This window comes from Anoplolepis gracilipes, chromosome 3 (genome assembly GCF_047496725.1).
Source record: "Anoplolepis gracilipes chromosome 3, ASM4749672v1, whole genome shotgun sequence".
Lineage (NCBI taxonomy): Eukaryota > Metazoa > Arthropoda > Insecta > Hymenoptera > Formicidae > Anoplolepis > Anoplolepis gracilipes.
The window spans coordinates 1,331,675-1,358,315 of NC_132972.1; the positions used below are offsets into that span (position 1 = coordinate 1,331,675).

A 26,641-nucleotide genomic window follows, 5' to 3' on the forward strand; every position below is an offset into this window, starting at 1 on the left:
AATAATTTTCTTCGCTTCGAACTCGTCTCACGCTCCGGTTGCGACTTTTACGTTCGCGTACATTGCGAAATTCTCAAGAGAAAGATCTACAAAATTCACATTCAAATTACTCCCTTCGTCGCTGAACGAGTGAGGTGCAAACGGCTGTAAAACTCCGACCATTCAATTACAGCCACGCTTGTGCCTTCAAGTCACCATTACCGGCGGCACCATTGTCGGCGAGTGGTAAATTTCGTTTCGCATCCCCAGTAGGGGCGAACGCGTTCAGAATAAATGCGGTCGGACGATGCAGGGAGAGAATGTCGTTTAAAACATCATTAAACAGGGTGACGGTGAAAGGCTATAGCTGATTCAACAATGCAGCAAGTGCCGCACCGGGTCACGCCATGAGTCATTCGTTATCATTATCGGTCGATCCTATAATTGATTTATTCGATTAAACGGGGATAATGATCACCGGCCCGCAGGATTCACAGTTGGCCGACTTTATCGTTTATTTCTCATAGTGTATCCGTTTCGCCGTAGAACGACCGGATAATACGTCGGAAATATCCGTCGATTCGGTATCCGGCAGGAAGAGAACGCCGATCGGTTCAGTTGCCGATGCGCGGTAGAATAATGTCGAGAATTATAGGATTGAGAATTTTTTCCAGAGCAATAACAAATGTTATTTTTCTATCATCGAGAAATTGAGTAGAATTAGTTTCCTGGAAACTTGGGAAAATACTACAATAATTATATTTGTTCATCTTAATTAATATGTTTTAAAATTGATATTATATATCGTTTTTTGTTTATCATAAAACAAAGCAAAATTGAGGATAAATTTTTAATACTAAATCGTAAATTGCGATATTTTGTACTTTATTAAATAAATTAATAGTTACAGTTGTTTCTCATAAAAAGTATCGATCTGTTACTTGTTTTATTAATCTGTATTTATTCTTACATATTCAGTTTTCCTGTACTTTATGATATAAAATGTAGCTATGAAAATAAATTTTAGGTGCCTTGGGAAGAGTAAGAAATGTAAATAATTTAAAAATATAACGTCAAGCCAGATTTCACAAACTACGGAAGTAGTTCCGTAGGGAAGTTTTTTTGAAGATTATTGTTGTTTTTCCTTTTGAAAATTGTTCACCAACTTTTGTATTTTATTCACAATTATTGTTCAGTAAACTATTGTTTAATAAAATGTTAATATCTTTATTTTTTCACATTTACAGCATAACTATCCAACTGTATAGTCTAACTTTGAATATTGTCTTTGCAAAATAGCGATATCTGGAGTGTATCTAGAAAATTTTATAAATTTTTTTCCAAAACAATGCTGATAAACGTGATGTATGAAAGAAGAAAATAGTAACTAACGTTTGTATAGTTGTTGCATTTTCATCAAAACTTTCATTTCAATTTCAATTTTTTTTATCAATATATTGATACTTACACTTTTAAAAGTTTAAAAAGAATTATGAATTTTGCTACGAGATTCGGAATTTATTGAAGATAGATTTTCAAATAGTAAATGCAATAGCAGCGTTTTCCTATTTCCCTTCGGAACATCCAAATTTGTCTTTATTCGTTTCTTATTTTCTTAAGAGAAGTTGGGTCGCCATTTATTTCTTATATCCATACAAGAGTCTGTCAGTGAAACGGAATTTTCAAGAGCTCGCAAGAAAATGTAAATAATTCAAGAGACGGTGGCGTCAAGCCAAATGGCCGAAGTTGCTCGTCCCAACTACTCGGTATTTTTTTCTCATTTCTTTCACCCTCGCTACCGGTGCCGATCTAGCAACCTCCCATCGGAGATAGCCACCATCTTGGCTCTTTTCCACCTTGATGGTTTATTAATCTTTAATAGGTATAACTTCCAACATCGGAAGAGTTTTATATCTTGGAACGTTTTACATGTCGCTCTTTTTTTTTTTTTTTCATTCAACTACCAATGCTATATCCGACTACTTTGATACTGTCTGTAGTCTATACAGATTATATAAAATGATTTGGATACATGTAGACAAAAAAAAGAAAGAAAAAACTCTTTTCTCAAATTACGTTTTATCGACAGATTTCTTTTTCAGAATTTATTATAAATTTCGATGTTTCTATTAAATTAAATTTGTTGTCAGGATTCTATTATCTTGTGAAGAATGATTAAAAATATTAAAATTAAGAACAATTAATTTTTTAATTCTTTTTCAGTTTTTTTTTTAATTACAAAAGAAATTATAGCAAAAATGTAATTTATAAATATGTTTTAATATGCAACGTTGTTGAAGATATTAGTTTTATCAATTTACTTGATTATCGCATAAACGATAAGAGCTAAATTTTATCTTTTATATAATTTAAGTCGAAATATCTTGGAAATATCTTTCTCTTTGAAATCTTGATTAGTAATGTGAAAAATTGTATAAAATAAATCTTTTATTTGGAGAACAAACTATGACTATCCAAAAACATTGATGTAATGTGTTATCGGTAAACAGGCGTGATGCTTTTAACGGCAAGTTTACAACAACGACGGGGGAGTACAAGCACCTCGCGACTGGAGTGCTTTTCGCTTTTATGCATTGTAAAATATTTGCATGATTCCCCGCGACGCGTCCTTTCTCATCGCTATTCGCATTCACGATATGCCTCCGGGGGATAATTTTCCGCGAAACCTACTAAACGCGGTAAAACACCCTCGAAATTACCAAGTGTGCTCACATTTACAGGTGTACATTTGATTTACAGATATATATACATAACGGGCTTTAAATTATATCTCCCGTTTTTCCCCACTCACTTGCGTATATTTACTTTTCGGTCTTATTACTGCATTATTTCATGTTAATTAATGACTCTAAAGGTATATTTAAAGAAAAGAGCACATTAAAATTTTTTAATTAATATTTCTGTTCTTTGTATAATATTATCTAATATTATATTTAATTAATATCACTGTTCTTTACATAATTTTATTGTATTATAATGTTTCTGTTAATTTATATACAATTATACGAGATTTAAAGAACATAAAGTATATAATAACATTGTTTGTTCAACATTAAAAGAATTGAATTTCTTATTCCATTATACTGTGTTGATATTGAATGTAATTTTAAGAATAATGATAAAATTTGTATACCATAACCCGACAGTCTTTTCAAAGAAATTTATGCGAGAAAAAAAAGCAAAGAGGACAACGGCAACGATATTATCCCGAAGTTACCGGCTTACCCTTAACGCTGCGGCTACGCCTTAATTTCTCTTTTTATGTGTATCAATCATCTCACTTAATTTCCCACGGGTACTGTGCTACAGAATTAGTCGTTTCGGACTGTACACGCGCGGAATTAAGTTCGTGGATTTTTCTGTACACGCGAGAACGTGACCGCGGCAGAATATCTTCCGCCGCAAGACGAAACGAAAAGAGCCGTCTTGTTGATAATGCAAACAATGACTACAATGGTCGACCATAAAATAGTTAGGAATTATCCTTACATATTTTGCGAGAAAGATAATATCTCTCAGGATAATGTTACCTCTGATAGCATCATCGCGCGATTCGCTAAATTACATTCTTAATTTCCCACAAGATTTTATTGTTCGTATGTAACGTGTCGCATTAAGCTAGCAAATGAACTATCTCATCAACTACCTAAGTTTATCATCTACAATAATATAGATATAAAATTTTGATCCGCTTTTACGTTTAGTAGTCTTTAAAATTAATTACAAGTGACAAAATTATATGAAAACATTTCCTGTGTGTACATGAGAAGAGAGAGTATATAATGTATGGTAAAATATACGGAGAATTATATCAGATTGAAAATCTAACGTCATGATTTTCCATGAGACTGTGCTTTCTGAATATATAACGCAATTTCGCGCTGCATAACTCTCGACATGATGCTTATGGCGAATTATCCTGCCCCATGCGTGCGAGTATTGATAACTAATGCGAGCGCACTCGCAACATGACGCCGACGATGTAGCCGAAATCCCACTGTCACACCAGGGACGAAAGATCCGAATGTGCTCGCGTGTCCCGCGGGAACCCGTCATAATTTTGTTAAACACGTCTGTCCCGACCTAACTCTGTTGGACGTATTTATCGAGCTCGCTCACGTTTGTATCGGTTATTAATACGACCCTCTGCGGTCCTCTTATGGCCGTGCGAAATTATGGTCGTTAATATCCTTCACTCGATCCATGTGAACGTCCGTTTTACATTCATGTATATATATATATATATATATATATATATATATATATATATATACACATACACACGCACACACACACACACACACATATGTACATGTGAATGAAAATATAAAAAAATGAGAATTGTCGTCATTTGTCGTCGTTAATATTTAAAGAGTCAAAAAGCGGTTTAAAAAGAATGAAATTATTCTCTGATGAATATATCAACATTTTGAATCTAGATAATTCAAGTGGTATAGTTGTGCCTTTTGTTCATTCAAATTATACGCTTAATAATAAACAGACAAACTGTCTTGCGTGTAATTGATCGAGGGAAGATTAAATTGCCTGATGGCCCATATTTGTTTTTTCGATCAGGGGCTTTCCCCTTTTCGCAAGCGTAATTCAGTGTTTTATTTTCAGACAGTTAAAATGTCACGCCGATAATTTAAGGCGAAAACGCTTTTCCGTCCACCCTTCGAGTAAAAGCGTACGACTTTGAGAGAAGAATGTTCTAATCCACACTATGAATTATTTCCCTATTTTGTTACTTTCTTGAAAGATGTTCCTCCAGATTCTTTATCGTCTTTGGTCTGCACGGGGGTAGCTTTGTTCGGACGACCCTTTAACAGCGTTATTCTCGCGGCACCTCCGTTTTTGGCAGTGTAAGTTAGGTTTTTACTGGGTACTCCGCCTTGTGTTTCTCCGACATAAATTGTGTCGGCAGATAAGAATTAATTAAGCTAATTAATTGCTGAAATACATCGTCTTTTGCTCCGACAATGAGAAGAGATTTATTTCAACGATAATCTCGTCTGTTCTGTTAATTATTACAACGCAAGTCAATCGAAAGTAACACATTTGCATGTATACGCTCGTTTTCTGTAACTTTGTGATGAATAAAAAAAAATATGAAAATCTTTTTTTCTTATTTAATTAACAATCCGAAAGTTATGAACTCTAGTGGAAATGTCCTTTAAAACTATAAAACTATAAATGTAGCGCATGTATGTATATAACATTTGCGGGAATTGCTCTTAGGAACGTGACCGATTAAATGAAATTTATAAATGTAGCGGCTGACGGGACGGTGAGCTTCATTACGTCCGAACAATTGAAAATTGCACGCTTCCGCGGCCACGCAATGTGGTACTTGTTTTCCCAAATAATGCTATTAACTACGTCGACGTAGAGGTGATAGCCGCAGGTGCATGTGTATGCCAACAAACAGGAAATCGTGATGCAGCCGAGTACTGTACTGTGTACCAATTTCAGTTCCACTTTATACCAGCGACGCAATATTGAATCATAGATTTAAAAAAAATATTGACAAGAAAAAAATTTAAATTTAAATTATTATAAATTTTTTTTTAATTGTACTTATTAAATTTCAGCCTTATTAAATGTTAATTATTGAAATTATTCCTCTTTCTTTTTCTCTTCGTTTTTCTCTCTTTCTCCCTTTCTCTCTAGCTTAATAAATAAATATATATTCCTATCATTTATATTAATTAGCTGAATGAAAAATTTTATATATATTCCATTAGCAGTATTACACCATTTCATTACTATAATAAAATGGTTAATATAATAATATAATGAACAAAATAACTTTTTTTCTTTATTACATTTATGTATAATATTTCAAACATAAGATTCTTAAGATTGATATTTTATATTTTGAATTGTACATCTCAGAAATAAAATTTAACTAAACATTTATATACACATATATACGTACAATAATAATAAGCTTTCTTGAAAATGAAAAGAAGAAAAGAGCCTTTGTATCTTTTTTGTTTTCTTTGTTTCTACTTGCGCATCTTTATTCAGACATTGCCAATTTGAAAAATAAGAATAGACATCATATATTTGCGCACGCACGTACGCATATAGTACAATGATTCTATTTAGTTCAAATCTACGCCCGTCTAATTATAATTCCAGTCTTTAATTTAATGTCGTAAATTGAATTCGGCGCTAACGAAATGGACAAAGTTCGGCGAACCATTTAATAGTTTTGAAGTGCGGCCCTCGATTTTAATGGGCTCGCCGCCATTCAGCAATTCCATTTTAGCTGAGATATTTCGAGTGCAATTGCTCACGGCAAAATCCACTTCCGTCGTCATATCTTGCAACATATTTGCAATAAATCGCGTATAATGCAAGATTACAAAACTGCAAGATCAATCTTTATATCATTATATGTATGTGCGTGTGTGTGTGTGTGTGTGTGTGTGTGTGTGATCATGTTTGTACATATCAAGATGTTACATCTTACAAATTGCATAAACAAAATATAAAATTATTACTTGTTTCCGCTTTCATAATATCTTGACCTTAATTAAATTTCTTTAACTTTATCTCGTCTCGAATTGTTCGTTTTGGCAAACTTTAATAATATTTAATTTTTTTTTATAAGAATTCGTGCCAGCGATATCGACAATGGTATAAAATACTTTTAATAATAAAAGTATAATATATGAAACGTCTTCCATGTGTTGCTATAACGGTGACGTTTCAAGTGCGACATTACTCATAGTCTTTCACATTATTATCGTCACGGGGTTCGCCATATTACCTCACACAAAGATAGTCGTCTCAGATGTTCGCGCAGGATGATCCGTCGATAACGCCGTTGAAAAATGATCTCACCGACCTCGTCAGAATCCATTCGTATCTCGAAACTATTTTCGGATGACCGATGACCGCCGGTCGCTCCTTGATGACCGGTCAACTCGATATCGTTCGACGAGGGATACAAAGTAAACGATTCTGTGTATGTACTATATTAGTTGTAATAAATGGAGCTCTTAAAATCTTTGTCAATATTTATATATACCCAATTTATGATCAATTTTTCATCAATAATTGAAAGTTGACAAAATAAAATTGTATGAGTCGGAGAAAGAGTTAGCGAAATAAGATAAACTAGGGTATGATGGCCATAGGCTGTAGTTTTTTCAATAATCGCTACATGATATACTTTTTTAATCATTATCAAAGATAATCGATATTTACAGTAGTTTATGTGCATACATTGTTCGAAATAACGATATTGTCAATTTTATATCATCAAAGTTTTTCATTTGTCCACTAAAAACTGTTATAACGTCGAATAAATTACAGTTAAGCTATCGTAATCGACGTTAGACATATTATAAAGACATTTAAATTGTTACATGACCTATAATTTTTATTATCGTTTTCACTGTTTTTTAAATAAATACTATGACCATCTTTCCGTCATTATGGTCATCTTTTCCTTAAAAGTTGATGGCCAATGCTTATGTTGTACTATTTTGATAATATAAAATTTCAATTAAATATTTTCCTTTTAATTTCGATAATATTACGTAATTTAAGCTTCAGTGAAGATAATATGTCAAACACTATTAAAAAATAACAAAAATAAAAATATGTTTTTTGCATTTTAAAAAACTATGGCCATCTTACCCAAGTTTACCCTACAGGGGAAGATATAGAGCGGAATGTTTGTTATTCCCGAAATCTCGTTAAATTCTGTTAAACGTGACACGTTGTACAATTGTCCAGGAATAGCATCGCATTCAGAAACCTCTACCCAATTATATCCGTAAATTGTGGGCGATGCAAGTCGATAAACTTAATTTCTCATAAGTTACCGCCTATACACGGTGGTCTAGGAGATTTTGAAGCCACCAACCTATATGAACAAGGAGTTCCCAACAGACGGCTGCGCGTTCATACATATTTATGGAGATTTATCGTATGCACGCGAAGCTGGTATCGCACCACGACGTTTTTTTTTTTTTTTTTGGCGTTCTGCCATCATCAGGCGTTCCGCCCCATCGAATTTTATTTCCGCTCGTGGGTCGCTCTATGCGCCGCGAGTTCAGTGATCATAAATACCGGAATGGTCATGGCTCGCCGTTAAAAGATGCCAGAGAGCGTCGAATCTCCGGAGGGACGCCGTTCGCCGATCGGCGTCTTCTAGAAGTTATCGGAGAGAAAGTCGTTGACCGTGTGAGCCGATTCCGAGTTTACGAGTTAGTCGGAGAGTCCATAAAGAATACTCGGCTTCCCGGTAAATCTTATTTCGCGTTCTTATTCAATAAAACGGCGAAAGAAAGAACTGAAATCGTTCGTCATTGTGATAAACATTCTCGACCATCTGCTACGCATTGCGAATATATTTTAGCGCGTGTAGTTCATTGCGTTAAATCAAATTTACTGGCTAACTTTGGAAAACCGGTGCTAAGAATCAAAAATACTGATTGAGAAGAATTTATTTTACGAAAAAAAAAATCTCAAACTGTTTCGCGCTATAATAAAGATTGCAAAGTTTAGTTTCGCATCATTATTATCGGAAATGACTGTGAGTCTAATTAAGAGTTATTTGCAAACAATAATGGTGGTTACTTTTAAATAAATATTTTAGAAATATGTACCGTTAAAATTATATAATAATATGTTAAAATTTGCGTGATAGTCCATGAGGGACTTTCAAATATTGGCTGTGAATATTGGCATTTCTCGATATTATGAGGAAAAGACTAATTATGATATTATTTTATATACTGTGACACACATGTACATACTCAGTGACTTAATTTCATTATCCTAATTGATATAATAAACGGTTGACGTCATTTGAAAATGATTGCGTTGCACTTACATACTATCATATATACGAGCACAAAACACGGTCGCAATTTTCCGTAAAATCAGCACGACCGTTTAATGTTGCCCGTGCGTATTAATTATGTCACGCGGGCGGCATGTTACGTGAGCTATATTCCGATTTAATAACCTCACGCGAGTAATAGTTAACGGGCGATACGGATCGACGGAAGAGAATATTGGAGCTTTTCGTGCACAGATTGGACGGTACCGTCAACGACGACGGTCGTTCCTCGTTACGAAACACGCGTGTCGCGTGACTCGACGACCGTAACGAAACGACCGGGACGAAACGACACGCATCTCGTGCGAACTGAAGAAACAATTAGTGTCAACGCAAATTCAATTATCGGCCGGATCTGCCGGCTTTCTGCCGCCGGAAGCATTACCGAGATTTGCATTTCGCATAAACGAAGATCGAAAAAACGGAAACGTGTAAAAAAAAAAAAGTGTGGATTCAATTTATGAATCGAGAAACTGAAGCCGAGAGCGCGAGTGTGCGTGACGTCATTTTACGACGCGAATGCTTTTTTGCGACGTATAGTATATAAGCTCGTCCGCGTCTTTTTTTTTTCCCCCCCTCCCCAGAAGCTGTTTAAATAACGTTCGATTGGAGAAAAATACGCAAAGAAAATCCGATTCTACTACAAAACGAGATATGGAACACTCATCGCTTCATTTAATTCGCATTTTCACGTTGAGCATACGTTTAAAAAAACGTTAGTTTTGCACGTTTTATATTAAGCTCACGTCGATGCGAGTTTTCGCTGAACATTAATCCAGATCGGAAAATCGTTAAAACCAATAAATCATAATTTGGAATGACGGGCTTAATAGAGAAGTAGATTGTCAGCGATTACGCTGCTCTCTCTCGGTTCGACCCGATTAAAAACGCCACAAATACCTTCTGAAAGGGACACGTGATCGCTTCATCGACGCATGTCGATCAAGCCACGTGCCATGCCTGTGACAAATTCACCGCGATTTGGTGATCCCGTTTCGCCGACAGGATAAAATCGCCCGTTTAGATTCAAGCTCGCGCGATGGCTTCATTCCGTGGCGCGGACGCGATCGAATTTCCCCCATTAGAAGGAGGAAGTGCGCGGCGGTGGCCGACGTCATTTCCGATGCGCTAGCGTTTAGTTTCCGTCGCTTCCGGTAGCTATGTGTATCACTGCATCATCGCGATGGGATGCCTCGAGTGTGGAAGCCGCGTCCGTTCCATCCGTAAATTCGAGATCGTACGATTTATCGCTAAAAAACTATCTCTCTTCCTTTTCCTCTCTCTCTCTCTCTCTCTCTTTCTCTCTTCCCTTATCGCGCTTTTAATAACTTTCTCGTATTTATTCAAGTTTTATAAATAAAAAAGTATATTTTATATGGTAATTATTTATTGCAAGATAAATTTAACTGGTAGATTTTGCGAATCAACCAGTTGATGTTCTTTTTAATCTTTAACGCAGAAGTAGATAAATATATGATATAATAGGAGAGATTAAAAAGTTATTTTTCAAAAGATTCGCTAATCTTTTTAAATTTGTGTTTAATTATATTAAATTTATGAAGCAATTTCATTAATCACGAGACCGTAGAACAGAAATAGTTTTTGTTACACTGTATAAGTTTGACGCAAATTCGTAATTTTTATTTATCAGTTTAGTTATATAAATTTCTTAGATCTATGGCTTACGATCCGCTTATCGCGAGAATCATGGATCATCAAAACTAATTACGAGGAAAGAAAAAATTCTGATATATTACTTTAGATCTTTTTATCCTTCGGGCAGTTGCGTTGTTAAAGTATGCTCAAAATTCTTCGCCGGCCGAAATTAGTCGACTAAGCAAAAAAGGCAAGCAATTTTTTCGCTTGCTGCGTCCACGAGATGGAGGAAAGGAGGAGATTCAAGTGTGCGCTCCTTTTCTTTCCTTTTCTTATTCTTTTGGAGTAGATACGCGCGCGTTGCGCCTCTCTGGAAAAATAAACTGGGCACTTTTATCGATCGGAAGTCCCAGGTCCCAGGCCGTTTCGCGGCCGCCATTAAACGTGCCGTCTACGTCCTCGGCTCCTCGATTCGGTCCCGCTAGTCCGTCCTTCATCCGCCTCATTCCCATCTCTGCCCCATTAAGCTCGAATAATCAGCCCTCTCTTTGCAACCGATTTCATCGCTATGAGCGAAGGCACGTCCTCCTCGGCCTCATATCCGCGAAACAGAATTTCGAGAGCTCATTATCCGCGATTCAACGCTCTCGTCCGTGCATGAGTATCGACGCTCGTGATCGCCTCTTCTTAAGATCGTCTTATCGTGAGAGATCGACGCGACTCGACGCGCTACGAGCGATACTTTTCACCTCGATTCAATCGCGTTTGTTGCAAAGTCACGTCAACGTCAACATATGTACATCTCTTTGCGTAAAACTGTCAATCACGGTTCTTTCAGAAGTCATTATTTTATCAAAATATATCACAATTTGTAAAAATTCAAGACAATTATGAATACGATATGTGTCTAACTTGTGTAAAGAATGTCTGTAATAATATAATAAATAAATAATTTAGACTGCGAAAGTAAAATGATGAAAAAAAAAAAAAAAAAAAAAAAAAACAAATTGATCTAGTCTGATATCCTTGAATTTTCGAAAATGAAAATCGATTGGAATCAATGATTTTAATTTATTTTGAAAATTAAGTCTCCGCAAAATTAAAGAAAGATATCAATTTAATTTTGATTGTTTTCTTTTTGTTTCAGGTAAGGACTATTTCATCGATTAATTTTTCCTATGAAGTTTGGTGAGTAATCATGATTTTCACATCATTCTTCATCATCTTTTTCTATATAAATGTAGAACAGATGTATAGGCAGATTTTTTTGGCACGCCATCGAGATTTTTACTCGTTTCAATAGCACGCATATTCTTTGTATCGATGCAACCTTATTCACCGCGCGTTATTTTTCTTCTTTCTCGTTGGAAAGAAAAAGCTCGCTAATGTTAGCGAAATAAAAAGATGTTTTTCAATCGTGGCTCAGTACAGACGACGACGATGTCGACCAGGTGGAGTGCTTGCGCAAGAACTTAGTGAGTCCGCGTGAACAAATTTCTTCGTTTTCCTTTTCTCGTGTCTCTTCCGCAGCTTTTTTATTCTTATGCCATGGTAAACGGCGGCTCTGCTTTGAACTCTTGGTATAAAGTCTCCACAAATTAATTAGCACGCTCTTCGCGATGGGTTCATCACGAGCTGGAATAAATTATGTGGCACAAAACCCGAGCATCGTGAATTCTTGTATCATTAATCTCGGAAACTTCTCACGACGTACACCAGGATTTATCCAGGTTGATACTGTCTCATGCATGCAAATTTATTTTTATCGATACACTTGTGTTTTTTCAAGCTTATCTTCGCGATCGATATGTAAATCGTATTATGCGTCTGTTTGCAAATAATATCCTTTGTTTGCTGTCTTAATTACATTATTAAAGTTGATTAAAGTGGAACGGATATTCGCTAGTTTCACGTCAAACTGTAGTTGATTCGTTATCTTTCGAGGAAATTCGACTTAAGATTCTGGCCGCTAGATTGTCTGTACAAGGATCGAAGTCCGCGGTAACAGAACTTTGGGAGGTCTCCGCGGCGGAGAACTACTTCAGGATGCAGCAGGACAAAACCGGCCTCGCCCTCGCCCTCGCCCCCGCGTGGTCATCGAGGCAGCTTCCCCCGCCAATGCATTTCGAGCAAACCGGGTCCTCTTTCGTGGACTCAGCAGGCGACTAGCCTCGAACGTGAGCCAAACAGACACCGGCGATACATCACGCAACAACCACAATTCTCATCCGGCTCTAAGCGTTAGACTCGTCTAGATACAACAAACGAGGCGAGGTGCACGAAAATAAGGATCACAAGGTGAACGCGCGTCGCGCTGGCATTCTCTCTCTGCCGTCCAAAGTGACCTGCCATCTTTACGACATTCCGAGGACATTCTCTATTAGTTCACCGCTGGATATTTATTATTCATTATCAAGCGACGTCAACTGACGTTAAAGCATTCGACCGTGATTTTTTTATCATCGTTCATGTTAGGTATGTCGGATTTTTTTAGTCTAACGGATTTTGAACATATAGTTTTTTCATTAGCCGTCTCTTCATAGCGCAAAGTTTTTTTTTTTTTCATCAGATACTCGATTAACGTATGACGCTAAAGCGGAGTGCTACAACGATCAGCTGTTTCCAAGATTATACTGATGATGAGAGACAAACATTGCTCGAAATTTACAAATGCCGCGCACGTCGGCCTACACTGGATTACGAAGAATATATCTGGTCGGCATCTCTTTTCTCGACCTCTTCTCAGCGGTCGGTGTGTGCTCGTGACTCTTGTGGTCGCGTAAAAATGCCGCGACTCTGTTGTCCCGCGCGGTTAGCCTCGACTTGACGCGAGATGGAAAGAACAGGAATGATGTGGAAAAGAGAGAAAGAGAGACTGAGAAAGAGAAAAAGAGACGGCGAAGGGGGGGGGGAGAGGAAAGAGCACGATCGTGTCCCTTCTTTGTAAGAAGTCTGCCCCGACTCGAGTCTCCCTCCGATCTTCTTCCTTGGTTGTAGCTTCGCTTGGAGAACGACGGTCCTTCGTTCTTCCCTGAGGGACTACAAATAGCTTGTCAGTTGAATCATAATAGAGACCCGGGTTCGTAAGATAATCTCGCATCAGGATATCATGGCATGAGTTCGCCGAGGTCGAAATCCAAGGTCTCGGCGTTCACTATTGATATATATATATATATATATATATATATATATATATATATATATATATATGTATATATGTATATATATAAAGTAAACGTTGGTGTGTGTGTGTGTGATCTTGATTGAAAGGCAATTTATCGAATTTTTCATGGTGGACTAACTAATCTGTTCATTAACGAACGTGAGAATTTATAAGTTGGAAACAAAATAGAAATTACTGTAGGAAAATTTATTATTATTTTTCAACACGTGAGAGATTTTATTGCGAGATTCGCTGATAAATTTGTTGGAATTTTAATTGGCGAACGCGCATGATACGCGAGGAATTAGCGACGATCAACGAGGAATTTATTGTATTTAAATTAAAGCATAAAAGTTTTTGATAGAAATTAAATGATATAATAAAATTTAAAATAGGAGAGGTGCGAGAGATAAATGTATAAATAATAAAATATCAAAAATTTAAAAAGAGACTGTTCTAATTAAAATAGTTTGAATAGATGTTTTATTTTATCAGTTTTATGAAATGTTAAATATATTTATTATTTTTTAAATCATACAATAATCGACGGCTTAACAGACTCTTTACAGTAAAATAATTGCAAGAACACATGGACGCGCGATATGAGGCAATCTCTCACGAGATAATCTCTACCGCGAGTTCGTAAAGTCAAGTCGATCAGACCTGAAGTAAACTGAACTGAACTTGGGACTATGAAGTTCTTGACACCACAGGAAGTCCATACCTGATTGCTATCATGACCGATTACTTGGATCTGCACGAATTTCCTGTACCATCATCTTTCTGATCTTACGAGAGTTTCTCCGCATTTGTATTTGAGTTTATTTCACGCTACTTTTACTTCTATCGCTTTGGTAGCAATGAAAAATTCAAATAAAAATAACCGATAAATATTACTTAGATAAATGTTGTTTATATTATTATTAGAGTATTATTTTTAGAGTGTCAAGAAAGAAATACGATTACAACTTATTCAAAAACTAATTAATGAATCCAGAAACTCGTTAAGAATATATTTTTATTTTATTTTTCAATTGTTCAAAATATTATTGAAAGATTTCATCGGACGTCGCTAAATGAGATTGGCAAATGCGAGATAAATTGTTAACGCTTAATTAAAAAATTTTTATTGAACAAATAAAGGACAAAAGTTTTGTATCATTCAACATGTACATGACAAAAAGTTTTGCATTCCTTCACTATTCAGTGAATTGTTTGCACGGTTTCTTGTGAAGAATGCTTTTCTTATTCCCTCGAACTATTTGATCTAAAGAATGAAATATCCCGCGGGAGGATCCGCTTCTCTTTACAGTTCGTCCCTTTGCTAGCAATCGAACGTTGAAGTGGCTCTGTCCACGATTTATCGAGCCAAAGAGCATGTCCCCAGAAGATTGCAGTAACTTTCGCATTATTGTCAGATGCTGGCAACGATTCCATTGCAAGATGGAAACATATGGCTGCCAGGACTGATACAACTCGAAATGCGTTTGATGTGTTCTCCAATAAAAGACTAGCGGACGGTTATGTTCAATCACAGCTTTGTATTCTCAATCACTTTAGTATCTTTACGTCTGTCTCTATCAAATCCCGTCAATGATCATTACGAATTATTGCATCGGATTTTTCAAGATAAAATTTTTAATCATGATAATCTGAGATTATCATTTTACTTGCGTATGTTGATTGATATAATACTTTGTGTATAATAGCAGAAATTTCTAGTTTGTCGGTGCGCAGAACTGTGAAGTCGCCTTCGGCGAAAATTTTGATCGCGTAAGCTACAATTTGATTTTGCAGAAAATTAGGAAGGACAAAGATCATTTCTCCTCTGTGTTCCCCAGCGGCCTCCGGGTCTGCCGGAATGATATTTCCCTTAGGTAATGATGTCACATAACGGGAAACCAAAATTCGATTATCATATCTCGCGCGTGTATCTGCGGGAGATGGGGTTAAATTTACCTCGTATACGAACCTCCCTTTCCTTCACGGCGACGTATCGTTGAGAAATCTAAATCGAAACGACTTTGAAATTGTCGGTGCTGCCCGACAAATGTTTCTCCATACCTTTGACGAAGACCGGAGAAACCGGGAGCCGGTTAATTTATCATCTGACACTTTTCTACCGCGACATCGTCGTCCAAATTGCGCGTCATTCATTTTGCGACAATGTCATCATTTCTATTGGGCTCTCGCTCGGATTTATTCACGATCAAAAAATTTTTTTTGACGTAATTTCTCATTTATATTTTTAATTTCCATTATTAGCGTTTATATATTATATTATATATTATATTAATTCAGTTTTCTTTAAACCTTAAATATGTATGATTTTTTTAAATATCATATATTTATATACTCTGCAATAATTCATTGTATTTTACATTAAATTTACTCAAGTTTAAAATGATATATTTTTTCGTCCATTGTTTAAATGGTCATAACGTTCTTTTACATGGTGCATGAAAAAGATGAAAATTTGAATAGAGAGCTCTTTCAATAAATCGCAAGTTAGGAGGATTCTTCGAGTGGACTCGCATGTATTCAAAGGAGTTGGATTATTTATCCGACTCTCGCTTTCGAGTCGAAGTGAAATGTGTTGCCTCAGTACGCCTAGGGTTCCCGAAGTCTGTCGTCGGATAATCGTGATCTATTCACCTTCGTTTCCTCAGCGACCTACAAATGTTATTTCCATATCCACACATCGCATTTCCCTCACATTCGCATAAATCAGAGTCGGGTGATAGCTATGGAAAAATAAATACGCGTCGTTCCTTCCGTTTCCTGGGAAACACCATAATATTTCGACGGCAAACGTTACACGATTAAATTCGCTTGCTGCGTATATTTGTATATTGCATTGAATTGATACTTTACTGCGATGTAGAGCATTGATTTGTATGTAACGTCGTATATACATAAATTATTGCGTGTGATATAATACAAAAACGCGATCAATAAAAGTGATAGAAAAATGTGGAATAAATAATGTTTCGGAATATTCGCCAAACGTATAAAGAAGGTAAATAAAATTTTAAAAGTGAGAAAATTAAATATTATTTGGTAAAACAAACGCAATTCGCGATGTCAAAGGCAAGTTGTCTCTTTGAAATAATGACATCTATGGACGAGAGGCTTGAAAAAGCACCGATGCAAAAAAAAGATCTTTCCGAGGTTTAGCTTAATTAAGCTCTCTCTCTCTCTTTCTCTCTCTCTCTCTCTCTTTTTCTCTCTCTTTTTCTCTCTCTTTTTCTCTTTCTGAGAGCTGACAAAGTACAACATCATTGTCCTTTTATGGTCGATCCTAAATAAGTGAGTGTGCCAGCATATTGAGTAGCAAACCGTAAGGAAGGATGAAGACAACCACGGCAAAAAGAGATCGGCTCGATAGCATGAAGTACCGGGAGCAAACTCTTTTAAAAGAAAAGGATGAAGCGAGACGATGAATGACGACGAACGCCGATGAAGAAGCTATACTAGAGGCGAGAAAGAGAGAAACGATAGGTGAAAGATGACGAGAGGAAGAAGGTGTATAAAGAGTAACATCTTGTCAATCTTTCGGCGCGGAGATTAGTCTTTATTTATCGATATAAAGATTTCTTACATGTTTGAATATTCAAGAAGTTTTTACTCTAATATTTGCGATAAACAGTAGGCATAATTTATGTATATTTATTTATTTGTGTGATAAATTAATTTTATTTTCCCTTTATTTATGTGTAATACGATTGTAAGAGATAATTATTATATGATTGTTTATACGAGCGTACATGTATATGGTAAATAATTAAATCATCCCACAAAATTATCTACAGCGAAAATACGATACGTCCATTTATAAATTTTATAGTAACATGATGTAATGAAGAGTTGCAGTTATAATAATATCATTTGATACATGGCAACATCATGTATCATCATTAAATACGGATACGCGAACCAACTAGAATCTAATCACTGTTTATCGAAGCAATATATCGCAATAGAGCTAAAGATTATTTATTCTCCATTTACGTTGCGATATAATTATTTTTCAACAGCTTGTCGTAAAAAATACACAAAGCCAAAATTGATTACTGGGTTATTTGTCAGTCGACGTCTCTCTGTGACTTTGAACGGACGTAATCGCACTGGCCGCTCCTATATCGATCGATCGCGAATGGACACGTGGTACTGAAGCGACGCGATGGGAAGAAACCGATGTTCCACGTTCTTTCAGTTCCAATTCGGCTACCGGCAATTTATGTGGCTCGTACATTCTTGAGCGTAATTACTTCGATCCTCGAGAAATCGAGAGCGAACGGAAGTACGTGAAGGGCGAAAAATTACTCGGTCTCATCGAACGAATCTGGTGTCGAATATTTACTGCGCCTTTTAATGAGATCAATACGCCGCGAACGATTGGATAATTACGCCTGAGAGGCCGAGCTTCTCCGAATTAATTAAACGCTCGTCGTTACGGTTTAAGTACGGTGCAGCGTTTCTCATTTGTCTGTGCTTTATCATTATTATAGATTTCTTTCATAAATCTAAGGATACCATATCACGACGTAATATAGGGTAAACTAGGGTATGACGGCCATACGGAAAAGATGACTATAGGCTGTAATTTTTTCAATAATCGCTACATAGTGCGCTTTTTTAGTCATTATCAAAGATAATCGATATTTGCAGTAGTTTATATGCATATATTGTTTGAAATAACGATATTGTGAATCTTGTTTTTACTTTTGACTCTACCTGCAAAGTTTTTCATTTGTCCACTAAAAACTGTTTATAAATATTATGGCCATCTTTCCGTCACTACGGTCATCTTTTCCTTAAAAGTTGGGTAAGATGGCCAATGCTTATGTTGTACTATTTTGATAATATAAAATTTCAATTGAATATTTTCCTTTTAATTTCGATGATATTACGTAATTTAAGCTTCAGTGAAGATAATATGCCAAACACTATTAAAAAATAACAAATATGTTTTTTGCATTTTAAAAAATTATGGCCATCTTTTACCCGAGTTTAATCTATTTTTATTTCTAGACACGTTAAAATAAATATTGTCGATTATATAAATTTTTTATCAATTTCTTAAATTATTCAACTTAAAATGTCTCTTCTGGAGTTTATTTTAAATACTAATTAATATTTTTTATAGTGTATATAGCTGTCTTTAAAAAGTCTGTTAATAATTTATATTCAACATCAACAAAGAGACATTCTATATAGTTTTGATTTTATATGCAACTGTAATAAGCAAAAAAAAAAAAAAAAAAAAAAAAAAACATTGACGGAAACATAATTAGCTGCTGCCTTGCACGTTTCTATAAAACGAATATATACCTATTAAAACTGTATCGACACCTGATAAAATAACAGTGTACGGTATCGACGTTTCTCTCTCCGCGACTGGAGATCTACTCGATACAGCCGTGATAATCGAAACGTCATTCCTTATCGCGGCGGAGCTGCAGTTTTCAGCGTGTGCAAGAAGGCGGAGAAAGTCACGGTCGATCAGGTAAACGTCTATCGCTTATCGGTCCTTTTAATGAAAATTTTTCTGACGTATTAAAATCAGGGTTTCCTCACAAACGCACGGTTTATCCAGCATTCCGGAAATTGTATCGCCTCCCGAACGTTCACTTGCATCTATTGAATCCAATCACCGTGACAGAGATATGAGCTCGATCAACCAAATATATTTCACAAACGTACGTTTTCGATTTACCGGGGCGAATTGAAAAGGAGAAGACAATGGAGATCCGAGTGCTCGGCTCAAGGATCATTACGGTCAATCGCGCATCGGTGATCAGAATGCAGATCGTACGCGGAATCCACATAGGTCCACGGGAACGAAACAAAAGGTCATCGCCGATCGAGGTTTCCTGGTAAACAGTAACGAGTAACGAACGTCCGACAGTCTGCGTGCCAGCGACAATGCCTTGCTATTTAATTACTGGGAGAATGCATCCAGCTCTCGTGAGGAGAAACGGGGAGGAAACAATGATTCTACCTCATTGATTACCCCTTCACTATATGTGATTATAATAGCGACTGTCCTATGATTCATACACATATCATGTATCATATACGTGATCTAACGATAAGTAATACATTTTTAATTAAAAAAGATGTTGCAATTAAAATGATTAATTGTGATCAAGAGTGTTTGAAAAAAAAATATCAAATATACTAACAAAGTAAATAAGAACCAATCTCAAAAATTGTAACACAAACCAGTTAAATATTTGTCAGAATCTCTTGCAGCGATGTATCGCGTCAAAATAGCGACAGTGCATAGTACGCAAGCAAAAAACATTATACGTTTCTATCCATTCAGAAGTTAAAGCGAAAGAGGGATAGTCGAAGTGGAAACGCGAAGCTTTTACGTTCAGTTGGCTGGAAAGTTGAATCGTCGTCGATTGGCAAAGTCTCGCCGTCATCGTGTGTCGCGTGTTAAAAATGAAGCTGTAAGTTTTTACCATTTTATCTGTACAATTCTACTGTGATGAAAAATCGAAAAAGTCGGAAACGTTTCAGAGATTCTTTTTTTTTCTCTATAAATTTATAAATGAAACGTATTGGGAAATTTTTAAGTACAGTTGAAATAATTTATACATTTTTTAGTGAAAATGTATAGGTATTTGATGTGTTGATGTTATTTCTTTTATATAAAAACAATCATGCTATAAATATCTCCATAAGATTATTATTAGGGTAAACTAGGGTATGATGGCCATACGGAAAAGACGGCCATAGGCTGTAATTTTTTCAATAATCGCTAAATAGTGCGCTTTTTTAGTCATTATCAAAGATAATCGATATTTGCAGTAGTTTATATGCATAGATTATTCGAAATAACGATATTGTGAATCTTGTATCATATTTTTACCTTTGACTCTACCTGCAAAGTTTTTCATTTGTCCAAAACTGCTATAAAAACTGTTATAACGTCGAATAAATTACAGTTAAGCTATCGTAATCGACGTTAGACATATTCTAAAGATATGTAAATTGTTATATGACCTATAATTTTTATTTTTGTTTTCACTATTTTTTTATAAATACTATGACCATCTTTCCGTCACTATGATCATCTTAAAAATTGGATAAGATGGCCAATGCTCATGTTGTACTATTTTGATAATATAAAATTTCTATGAAATATTTTCCTTTTAATTTCGATAATATTACGTAATTTAAGCTTCAGTGAATATAATATGTCAAACATTATTAAAAAAATAAAAATAAAAGTATGTTTTTTGCATTTTAAAAAACTATGGCCATCTTACCCAAGTTTACCCTAATATATGTAGAAAGAATTATATTTGTGTTTTTCGAGAGTCTAACGCGCAGATGGTTAAAACAATTGCTGTCCAATGTTCTCCAAGTACATTAATTTGCATTAGAGAGACGTATGCTTTCTGCAGCTTGAAAAAGTTAAGCGTGAAACTGAAGCGTAACGACGTTCAAAAAGAAAAATATAGGCAAGTGTGCCGTGTGTGTCTGTGTGTGTGTGTGTACATATGTATACAGACGCATAACGGATTTGCGCTTCTCGTCGAGCGATATATACATTGCTACACCTAAATTACTGTAAATTTCCCGCTAACGACCATCGAAACGCAATACGGGTCGCTGAGTAATTTTTTCCTACGAACACAGAGTCGACTCGCACAGAGAAGCACAAGTGAAAATGTGTCTGGGAGGGACGAAATGTGGGCAGGCTCATCGTTGTTCTAGTGCCGTCGTTAACGAACTACACTTGAATGCTCGAACTACGTTACAGATCTTAACATCCGAGTTGCGTCGCTTCGCAAACTTATACGACGGGGAACGAGAAGCTCGCATATTATTACGTATGATAATAATTGTCCTGGTTATTATTACTATCCAATCTTCATTCGTGTAGTTCTTTCATAATTAAATATTGATTTTGCAACTATATATGTTTTTATATAACATATGCTTTTTTACATAACTGCTTTATGAAATTCAGTCTAATAGAATATTGATACGTATATTCGATGTTTAGCGTAAGGTAGGCGTTAAATTATTCAGTGAAACGCCTTCTTCTGAAGAATGCTGCCGTGAAGAAACGTTTAACTTGAAGTTCTTAACGAGGATTTGAAGACAGGCGTGTAAGATAGACGAAGCGGAAGTTGGAAATGGGATGTCATCACAAGTATGATGGCAAGATTGGAGTGGGCTAGAGAGAAGAAATGGTTGACTGGTTTATGAATTCTAACTCTTAAGGACCTTTTGTCCTGCCATTCGTTTTTGCGAACAGCGAAGGAATCATCTTGCGAAAGCACGGAAATTCAGCACGAGAATTCGCCTTGTGCGAGACATCCGCAAAGAGTTTGATACCTCGAGCAAAGTTTAGCTAGTGTTAAATTTCAAATTATAATAAAGCTTGATAAACCGAGATACTTCATGGAGAATTTCATAATACGATATTGTTTGATGCATGTCTACAAAATTTGTTACCTAAAAACTTTTTCTTCATTGAATATTTAAAACGCAATGGAAATGACACGGCTTAATTTCATTTATCTACGAATATTCTCATTTTGTTTTTAGAACAAAATATAATATAAAATGTAATACAAAATTATATATATATATATATATATATATATATATATAGTGTTATTTATATTATTAATGTAAATCTAGATATTATATTATATGCGATAAATATATATTTCCGTTCCATATGTTTTTATAAATGAAAAAACAGTAATTAAGAGAGTTTAATTAAATATTAAAAATATATATTTTATATCTCAGAAATTTTAGCGCGATTAATTTCACTGTACTTTTACATAAATGTGACATATCCATGAAAAAAATCCATATTTTTTCTTTATCTTTCTCTCTTTTTTCCTTAAATTAATTGAAAATTTAATAAAATACGTATCGCCATTTCTATCTACAATCTGAATATCAAATTTAGCAATATCCGATTAATATAATACGATTAATTTATAATAATAAATTATCACTTGCAAAAGTAAATATTAATAAGTCATGTTTAATTCTTTATAATTCCACAATAAGATGTTTTATATTAAACAGTCGATAATATAAATACTAGTAAAAAAAAAGAAGATTATGCAGTTATAGCAATGACTTGCATCTTATTTCGGTCTGATATCGTGTTTTGCTTTTTTTTTTCGCGAAACCAGTTGACCTTCGTTGATTAATGTATATCAAAAAACATCCGTATCGTTAGCGTTCTTTTCCTTCATCTTCTATACCAATGCTGAATCGGTATGCAAATTTCTCGATCTTTTACATCGATGTGTCAGAGGATTATCGAGATAATGCCATTTACCTTACAAACTCTCGAGTCCAAGAGGTCTATGACGAGGATGACAAGCCACGGATAATTTGAGGATTTCGTTTCTGATTGGCCATTGTGATCGGAATATCGAATTTTCTATTCGCTCTGCACGTCCGAACGTTTCAATCCAGGCTATTTCTTTTAATAGATATATATTTTTTACGTTCTAAAATGATATCGTTCCCTTCCATCTGTGTTATGTTCAAATTAACCATATTCTGTTTGTGATGCATTTAACAAGATCAACACGTAGATGCATCCAAGAGAGAAGGACAAATTGTAGTAATAACAATTCGAGAATGAAGCTAAATCAATACATACACACGATAATGTTGCATGGTCGGATGACAGAGTTGATTTCTCTCTCTCTCTCTCTCTCTCTCTCTCTCTCTTTCTTTCGCTCTGACCTGTCAAGTCAAATAGAATTCCTCTGAGCTCCGTTTTTCCAGTTCTGAAGAAACATACACAAAGCTCGCAATAGGAGCAACGTGTTTATCCACAACACGTTGGGGGTGGTCATCTGTAGCCATTGACATAATGGCGAGGGCGTAATTCCCTAATGGTAATCGACAATCTTCTTCTGATTCTTTTTTGCAAGGACATCGACAAAGCTCAGACCGGACATTTTCTGTTTAGTAAGTAGCATTGTTTCTCTCTGACATCGCACCGTTGTTATTTCGCGAACGTGAAATGAGATGAAAACAAAGAAAAAAGAATAGAGGCAAAAAAGTAGAGACAATAGGAGATAATTTGTCGATATAATCTGCGTGATTTAAAAATATCAGAAGTAATCGTTGATTGTAGATTTTTAATTTTGGATTTCTCAACGTTGTTTTATAAAGTCAGAGTGACGATAATGAGTATTGTATTTACATCTTTGCGGGGTTATATATGAAAATATGTTCCGATCGAATTGTAATTGTAACGTTTCCTTCGAATTGTACATTTAGTGGAGATCCTATCCAATATTTACAATGCAGCGTCAGCTTCAGAAGTGCCGATTGCTGTTCTCGATGAGAGATGGATTACGTTGAAGAGGAAGGGGCGAGAATGGAAAGGAGAGTTGACCGATGCCATTCGCACCATTTGGCAGTATTGAATATTCAACAATGGCATCCGACTCATGGTCCAATGAGGTTTCGTCCAAACAACAGAATACAGATTGATTGACATACGGATAGTCGCACGCAAGCACCTTTCTGTGTGCACAATATTCAAACATATTGAAACGTCACATTTGGAAACGAAAAACGTCTTTATAATTAGAAACAGTGTAATTACGAATTATTATAAAAATTAATAATTAATGTATGTAACACAAATAAGAAAAATAATTAATATAAAATTTTTAACATAAAATTAAGTCATATGATTATTTAGTGATGGAGAAATTTTTTGACAATTGTAATCTTTTGTGATGACTTTTCAATCTATTTTTTGAATAATCTGGAATGGTCAAGTAACTAAATTTGTTTCTGTAAAACGTATTTTCTCCTTTGGCTGAATCACGCGTAAATCCGGTCGTAAGAAAATTGAAGATTGTGCTGTACAACATCCGGTTGATAAGAACGAGAGGAATTTCTAGTCGGCTGGAGCGACCTTTCGTCACAATCTCTTCGCCCACACTTAACAATGCGTGATTGCGTATGTCCTCGCTTTTTCCTTTTAGTGACGTTTCTGATTATTCCTATAGAACATAGTTCTACAATTGTATGGCGATCTTATCACATGTCCACACGAAGCGAGCCTTTTCATGCAACACAATTATTGTGGGCGGTACATTAGTACTTATCATTCAGTATCAAGCTTACACGTTTCGAAAATAGAAAATTGAGCTACTTGAATTATTGTTTACATTGTTCTATGTAGAACATGTCTTTGTCTGATTAGTAATAAAATTACATTATTTTTATCTAAAATTTATATGTATGAGTTACGTTTCTACGCTTTTGAACATACACATGATTTATATTCGTGAAATATATTCAGAAACTACATAACAAATGATCCATAGATCCTACCGCGACAGTACGTTAGCATTAAATATAAGAAATGGCAACGGTGAGAGTCATAACTTTCTGGTGATAAGCACACCTACATCTTATCCTCTGTTCCTAGAGAAATCATTCGAGCGTCTCCATGTCTGATGCAAGCATAATTCTCGAATAAATTATCTATTCATAATAATCAAAATTATATAAACTACCTTTATTTATCTTTAAAAACTCTATCTCTTAAGAAAAAAATTATAATATATATCAATTTAATAATAGTAAATATATATCTTTATTTAAATAATTTATAATAATTTATAAATAATATAAATACATAAATATTATATTTAAATAAATGAATATTATAACAATATAAGTAATGATTTAAATAAATATTAATGAAATAATAAACGCGCGAGATTATATATCGGAAAAATTAATAATAAAAGAGTAATGTTTTTTACAAATATGCTACATTACAATTTTTTCTTTTTATTTTCCTACTTACTTCTTTTCCTCTTAGTTGGCCACTTTTATATTAGTCATAACAAAATTATTGCCCAGTATTGGCCAATTGTTTCATTTATTTAATTGTGAGACTTTAGAAGATTACTAAAGTTTAATATTCACTGAAAAGCCGATTGTCTCGACTATCTCTCTATCCATTAACGAAAATATGAATAAAGAGAATTCTAGAATGGTTTAAGAGTAAAAGTCGTTTGAGAGAGAACTTATGATTCTGAAAATTGGTTCCAACGTGCGCATCCCGAGCGGATTTCAATTAAACTTCCGAGAAACTTCTACTTTGTCAGATCGTTGGAGCACATAATGAAGATCCGATAATCGCGCCTGAGCGATAATCAGTTTATCGATAATCAATCAGATCTTTTTGGAATTAAATTTTGAACCTGCCGTGAAGAAATCCCCATGGTTAATGTCGGCTGTGCGTAGTTTCTAGTTTCTCTCTCAAAGAGTTTACTATTTGTTAAAGTTTATTACAGCTAACCGCTGCATAAAACCAAAATTTACGTTTTTGCGTAACATAAATTTTAGAATTTAAATAAAAAATGTAAAGTAAATTAAATAAAAATTTTACGTAGCAAATAACTGATGAAGTAGTTTTATAATTAAGTTATATTATTTATGTGTGTTTCTTGAAATGTTTTACGTGAAAGTTACTTTTCCAATTTTTGTGCGTAACTAATTAAATCTAATTAAACGCTCAGATATTTTTCCAATTAAAAAAACTTTTTTATTTAAACAGAATGTACTTATTGTCAATTTTATTGAATATAAAATGTAAACGTTATGTTCAATGTGTTGGCACACTTTCGTCGTACACATGTGATGATATAAATTACTATTCGTCAAATTAATTCAAATATTGATTGAATAAAACATAAATATTAGTTAAATTTATTTTGTAATATTATATATAAAATGTTATATTATATATAAAAGAAACTGTATGTGTGTGTGTCACGTAAAATAAATGACATTTATTATTAAATATATAATAGATTGAAATAATATTTATTACTAGTAATTATTTATAATGTAAATTATTATTTATCAAATTAATACAAATATTGATGTTGAATAAAACAAATATTAGCTAAATTTGTTTTCTAACATTATATATACGTTATATTATAGAGAAAACTGTTGTATAAAATAAATACCTA

General features: G+C 34.7%; 2 protein-coding genes across 4 annotated transcripts in view; one reads left to right on the plus strand and one right to left on the minus strand.

Moving 5' to 3' along the window:
- The window catches only part of LOC140664113 (glutamate receptor ionotropic, kainate 5-like), a 274,048-nt gene that overhangs the window by 217,493 nt on the left and 29,914 nt on the right, over nucleotides 1–26,641 (minus strand). The gene's annotated exons all lie outside the window — the stretch shown is intronic.
- The window catches only part of LOC140664117 (mannosyl-oligosaccharide alpha-1,2-mannosidase IA-like), a 228,238-nt gene that overhangs the window by 178,845 nt on the left and 22,752 nt on the right, over nucleotides 1–26,641 (plus strand). The window contains exon 3 of one of the 3 annotated variants that reach the window (XM_072888885.1): nucleotides 21,649–22,149. The exons of 1 other annotated variant lie outside the window; for it this stretch is intronic. In XM_072888885.1, coding sequence (XP_072744986.1) covers nucleotides 21,649–21,744 — 96 coding nt within the window. In that variant the 3' untranslated portion in view covers nucleotides 21,745–22,149. Of the gene's footprint in view, nucleotides 1–11,606; nucleotides 13,568–21,648; nucleotides 22,150–26,641 lie in introns of those variants that run through there. One more of the 3 variants, XM_072888888.1, reaches the window with a different exon arrangement.